This window comes from Crocuta crocuta, unplaced genomic scaffold (assembly GCF_008692635.1).
Source record: "Crocuta crocuta isolate KB4526 unplaced genomic scaffold, BGI_CrCroc_1.0 scaffold306, whole genome shotgun sequence".
NCBI lineage: Eukaryota > Metazoa > Chordata > Mammalia > Carnivora > Hyaenidae > Crocuta > Crocuta crocuta.
This window is the reverse complement of record NW_027529630.1, coordinates 158,013-164,660: the sequence shown is the minus strand read 5'-3', so window position 1 is coordinate 164,660 and position 6,648 is coordinate 158,013. Positions and strand designations below refer to the sequence as shown.

General features: G+C 39.5%; 1 protein-coding gene across 1 annotated transcript; it reads left to right on the top strand.

The window, feature by feature from the left end:
• The first annotated feature begins 2,645 nt into the window (after window positions 1-2,645).
• On the top strand, window positions 2,646-3,590 carry LOC144229994 (olfactory receptor 52K1). Its single transcript, XM_077762152.1, has one exon. It carries the CDS (start codon window positions 2,646-2,648, stop codon window positions 3,588-3,590), a length of 945 nt encoding a protein of 314 aa, XP_077618278.1.
• The last annotated feature ends 3,058 nt before the right edge of the window (window positions 3,591-6,648 follow it).

Genomic DNA, 6,648 nt, shown 5'->3' with positions numbered 1-6,648 from the left:
TGAAATGTGTTTACTAAATGTTTTGTGAATAGAAAGTTGAACGGATCTCAATGTTGAGCACTGTGAAATTCAATAATCAGAAGTAAGGCAAAAACAGGAGACTGAAAAGACAATCTACGGAAGTAGGAAATGGTAGTATCTTTCTACCAAGAGAAAAGAGTGTTTTATTTATTTTTTTAAATGTTTTTTATTTATTTCTAGGAGAGAGAGAGACAGCGTGAGCAGGGGAGGGTCAGAGAGAGAGGGAGTCACAGACTGAAACAGGCTTCAGGCTCTGAGCGGGCAGTCAGCACAGAGCCCGACGCGGGGCTCGAACCCACGAACCGCGAGATCATGACCTAAGCGAAAGTCGGACGCTTAACCGACTAAGCCACCCAGGCGCCCCGAGAAAAGAGTGTTTTAAAAAGGAGACAGATACAAGTCGCTTTGGGGTCAAGTTGCACAAAAGCAGATAAATTACAATGGCAACATCATTATGAAGGCTTTTGGTGTTCTTGATGAGAGTTGTTTCAGGGAAGTAATGGGAATGGAATACAGGTTGGAATGTTTGAAAATGAAATATTTGAGAGAAGATTGAAACAGAATACAAGCATTTAATGGATCCTTCCTGTGAAGAGAAGCAGAGATTTGAAATAATATGAGAATATAAGATCAAAGGAGGGAGAATATTAATTTTTTAAAATGGTGTTACATGGATGAAGAAAGATATAGTTAAATGACAAATAAAGCTCAGCAAATCCTGATTGTACACAAGTATTTTATACATAAACCCACTTGCCTTTCCCTACAATCCCTTACATAAATACAGGGCATTACTAGTCCTTATTTATAGAGGAGGGAACAGGTTTAGAGATAAGACACTAGTGCAAGGGTCATGCAACTCGTGTAAGTGAAAGTGACTTGATCCAAGATGTTCAGATTCTAACAGTTCTCTGCACTGAATGGAAAGTTTTTAATTTAGGTATACTGAATGTGTGTTGTTTATTAGGCATTTAGATAGGAGAAACAAATGCCTAGTTATTTAGGACACTGGAATGGAGAAAGCTAGAACTCAAACCGGCTTCATAACTATTAACTATGGTATCTTAGACATAACTTTCAGAAATGTAGTTTTCTTATATTAAAAAGAGACCACATTTTCTAGTACTCTGCTTAGTGTTTTGTTAAATGTTTTAAATATTATCTCAATGCTTTAAAAACACACATTAACTGTATCCTATAAGAGAAGTGAGATTGCACAAAAACTGGGCAACTCCAGTGTTTAACGGTTTGAAGAAAGAAAAATGAGCTAGAGGGAAAGATAAAAATTATTAGTATTACTCAGTGATCAAAATGAATGAAATCATGCCATTTGCAACAATGTGGATGGAACTAGAGTGTATTATGCTAAGCAAAATAAGTCAGAGAAAGACCACTATTGTAGGATTTTACTCGTGAGAAACAAAATGGATGAACATAGGGGAAGGGAAGGAAAAAGGATAACAAGAGAGGGAGGCAAACCATAAAAGATTCAAATACAGAGAATAGACTGAGGATTGCTGGAGGGGGAGTGGGTTTAGGGATGGGCTAAATGGGTGATGGGCATTAAGGAGGGCACTTGTTGGGTTGAGCACTGGATGTTATATGTAAGTGATGAATCACTAAATTCTATTCCTGAAACAAATACTATACTATATGTTAACTAACTTGAATTTCAATAGTAAAAAAAAAAACCAAAAAGAACAAAACAAAGTACATTTGATATGGAAGCCAGATAGCAGTCTTGTAAACAGGAGAGTTCTCCTGTGAGGACAATGGAGGAGCTGGGAGGAGAATGGAGAGAGGACCACATGAATAGGTTTTACATGAATTTAGATGGAGAACCAAAGCTGTAGCAGCTCCTCACTTATTCAGTAAGTTGGAGGCAAAGCTGTACTTACAAATATTTGTGAATGTGGAAAGGACCAGAAAGATATATTCCAGAGCAGTTTTCTCCTGCAGAACGTCCTGCAACAATGGAAATAGTCTGTATCTGAGCAGTCCAATATGGTAGCTGCTAGTCATGTGTGTCTGGTAAGTAGTTAACAAGTCTTGTGATTGAAATACTGAATAATTTTAATCAACAAATTTAAAGAGCCATATGTGGCAGTGGCAACCATAGCTAAAAAAGTAGTGCTAGAGAAAACAGATTTTGTGATAAATAGGGGCATTAGACACTGCAAGCTTTATTCCAACTTATACAGACATCCACGGTCTGAGATTTCAGGACAGAAAATTGTTTTTAGTGACTGTGAGCTTAGCTTGATTATCGTGTACCAGTGTATGTTCTAAAACAATGAATTAGTTTAACCGTATTTTCACTTCTTTTATCAGAGTATTCCTGATGTCCACCATGGACACAGGAAACACTACTTTTTCTCCATTTCTTTATGTAAGTTGCCTTGTGATATCAGTTCTGATGATGTTTTATGTTCTATGTACTCAAGAAGAGTCAAAGTTCCTTGAAGGTAGAAAACATGGATTATGTTTATCCAAGTCTGTGAGGACTACTAACTGATTTTGTTTAAAGTCTAGCAACAGGAACAAGAGCTAATTCTCCAATGAAGATCTGTATATAGAAGGTGAAGGGGCCCTGTAAAAATGTACAAGGAAAATATCAAAAAACCATGACTGCCTCCAATATTACCACAACCCATCCAGCTTCCTTCCTGTTGGTAGGAGTTCCAGGTTTGGAGCACCTGCATGTCTGGATCTCTATTCCATTCTGCTTTGCCTACACTCTGGCCTTGCTAGGCAACTGCACCCTCTTCTTCATCATCCAGGCTGATGCAGCCCTCCATGAGCCCATGTACCTCTTTCTGGCCATGTTGGCAGCCATTGATCTGGTCCTCTCTTCTACAACACTTCCCAAAATGCTAGCTATTTTTTGGTTCCGAGATCGGGAGATCAACTTCTATGCCTGTCTGGTCCAGATGTTCTTTCTCCACTCCTTCTCTATCATGGAGTCGGCAGTGCTGCTGGCCATGGCCTTCGACCGCTATGTGGCCATCTGCAAGCCACTGCACTACACCACGGTCCTGACTGGATCCCTTATCACCAAGATTGGCATGGCTGCTGTGACTCGGGCTGTGACACTAATGACTCCACTCCCCTTTCTGCTCAGACGCTTCCACTATTGCCGAGGCCCCCTGATTGCCCACTGCTACTGTGAGCACATGGCTGTGGTAAGGCTGGCCTGTGGGGACACTCGTTTCAACAATATCTATGGCATTTCTGTGGCCGTGTTTATAGTGGTGTTGGATCTGCTCTTTGTTATCCTGTCTTATATCTTCATCCTTCGAGCAGTTCTACAGCTTGCCTCTCAGGAGGCCCGTTACAAGGCTTTTGGGACATGTGTGTCTCACATAGGTGCTATCTTGTCCACCTACACACCTGTGGTCATCTCCTCAGTCATGCACCGTGTGGCTCGCCAGGCTGCTCCTCATGTCCACATACTCCTTGCCATTTTCTATCTTCTTTTTCCACCTATGGTTAATCCCATCATTTACGGTGTCAAGACCAAGCAGATTCGTGATCATGTGCTCAGTCTATTTCAGAGAAAGAAAGTTTAGATGCTTACTTTTCCCTCACCTATCAGTTCTGATGGAGTGCATACTTGTTTGAGGTAGAGAGGAAAAATCTCAAGTAGGAAAATTACTTTTTCCTCACCTATTAGTTCTGATGGAGTGCATACTTGTTTGAGGTAGAGAGGAAAAATCTCAAGAGAGGAAAAATTTCAAGTTTGGCAGTTTTGTAGTATGACAAAATGAAGTTTCATTCTCACAGATACAGTTAGATTAAACCAGGTGTGTCCGTTTAGTCTGTCTGATAGCATTAGTTTGAGCTTCTTATTTTCTTAGACATATCACATGATTAAGAAAAACAAAGAAGCTTCCAAAATGCCATTGTTATCTAAGTGAAAGACAATGGGAATATTTGCTGAGACTGGTTCATGTAGTTGAGGTTTTGGTGAACTCTTCATCTAGACCATGAGTGAGCAATTGACCACAAATTTTGTGACCCAAAGACCAGCATTACTTCCAGTACTGTAACTGTTTCCATAGCTTTTCTAAGTGGCCTCTAGCCTCTGACACTCTATTAGACTACTACACCCTATGTTATTGGGTCTACACTTGGGCAGCTCCACTTCTAAGCAGACTTATTTCTTCCACTAAGTCAGTGTGAATCAGAAAAGAAGTGCAAGGAACAGCCAATTCCTTTGCTGAACATTTTGCAAAAGAGTCTTCTGACATCCTCTTATATAAGTTTCTATCATGTAACTAACTTTTTATGCACATATGCATTTCCAAAACAACCATTAGTATTTATTGAATGAAGAGCTGAATATCATCTTTGAGCTATTATGGAAAGAAAGATTAATACCCTTTGCTCTTGAACTTGAGACATCTGAAGCTAAAGATGTTATAATACATAGTTGTGGTAGACTGTATTATTGTTCACAGATATTTACTATCCCATCCCTCTACCATGGGGTGGGGAATTTCCTCACTCCAGGAATATTCAGTCTTGCTATGTGACTTTCTTCAGCCAATGGAATTTGAATGGTCTTAAAATATTCCACAATAATCACAAACTTGAAAATACATTTGTGTTTTCTGTTTCTCTTAATTTTTGTCTGTGCCACAAGAATGAGCATGTCCCTCGGCAGAATGTTTTCTTCAACCTAGACCTATGATTGAGAAGATCCATGAAGAGGTGAATCAGATTCACAGTCTGAAGCATAGCTTCCACTGACCTCAAAATGTTCCTATAACATGAATAAGGATGATTTTGTTGTTCTTGTAGTAAAATGAGATTTAGGAGTTGTTTTATAACCCAGGGAAAACAGATTTCTGGAGTTGTAAGCCATTTTTGCACTCCAGTTCATGACAGTTCAAGACCTTGAGTATTTGAAGAAAAGGAAAGTACACTATTTCGTTTTGTAGTACATCCTAAAAATGAAACTGGATTTTACTTATCTTTCTGCTTGTGTTCTTTTTTTTCTTCTTTTTTTCTTTAAATTTATTTCTAGGAGAGAGAGAGGGAGAGACAGCGTGAGCAGGGGAGGGTCAGAGAGAGAAAGAGTCACAGACTGAAACTGCTCCAGGCTCCGAGCTGGCAGTCAGCACAGAGCCCGACGCGGGGCTCGAACCCACGAACCGCGAGATCATGACCTAAGCGAAAGTCGGACGCTCAACCGACTAAGCCACCCAGGCGCCCCTCTTTCTGCTTGTGTTCTTATGTGAATTCATAATTGAACACTCTTTCAGTCAGTTCTTTAAAGAAGCTCTTATACACCTTCATGAAGGTCTATTTATACAACTATGTTCTTATTCTTCTAATTTTGTAACCCCTTAAAAGGAGTTTCTCCCATTCTAAGAACAAAGAAACTTGATAGGCTCTGAAAAAGCATCCCCAGGCCCTCCTCATGTTATACCACGGTTTACCCCATAGGGACATATGGAGGATGCTGTTTTCAATAGGTCTCTGACTAGTTCCCAAATGTCTCAGTCCTCTAGACATGTGGACACCAAGGAAGAAAGTGATATTAACCAAGAGCCTCTGACTATTCCTTGAGCCTCCCCAAACTCTTGCTTTTTTTTTTGTTTTTGTTTTTTTCTTGAGTTGAGTTCAGGCATTCTGGGTGATAGATTAGATTACTATTCAAAAACATTCACTCTCCCAGAATACATAACTCCACGGACTCTGGGGTTGGCCATCTGTTAATGGGGTATTAGCAGATGAAGTACAAGCAAAGACCTGAAATTTGCTTGTGCAATGGGGCTTGTTGTCTTCTGCTGACTTTGCTGTAGCATGACAATATATCCTGGATAGCCCATTGGTTCAATGAGAATGAGGAATGAGAGAGAATGAGAATGAGCAGAGCTGCTTGATCAACTTGCAGATTGAAGCAGAGCCTCACAACCAAAGCCAATTTGGATCAGCAGGTTCCCCGGCTGACCTGCAAATGGAAAAGCCAATCCAATTGAAATCAGCAGAGTCTTATATGGAAACCAACTTGACAATAAACTATTAAAAAATAAATAAATAAATAAAGAAGACAATCTACCATTTGTGGCAGCAGAGTCATCTCAATCTCCAGATGTATGAGAGTTACATTTTTACTGTTACATGCCACAGACTTTGTGGGTATTTTTCTTCCACAGCAAATTCTGGAAACTATTAATCTGTCATGGTTATTTAGTAAGCTGAATATAGTGAGTGGATTAAGTAAGTATTTCCAGGCTGGAAGACCCAAGTTGTCCTTAGGTTTGGTGCAGAAATGAAACCCATACCCTCCATAGAGTGATTTAGTCCAATATGTAAGTCTGATAGTTTAGGGACTCAGTTTCTATGTGACAAATGATGGTATACAGTGCTAGCTTTATTCACAATAATCAAAGGTGAGTTATTTCTTACATTAATTAACACTATGTACTTTGATGGAGTGTAGCAGTCATAAGAATACATATATGCTATTTTTAGAGTTGAAATTTTACAGTTATGTGATACAAGAGGATACAGAAAATATGCACTAATTGAAACTTAAACACAACACTTTCAACAATTCCTACACCTTAGTTTTGGGTTTTCTGGACCCGGAGTAATTGCCTAAACAATGCCTCTGCA

Excerpts from the sequence above, each read along its gene's own strand:
- LOC144229994 (XM_077762152.1), top strand. The coding sequence starts at position 2,646 with ATGACTGCCTCCAATATTACCACAACCCATCCAGCTTCCTTCCTGTTG.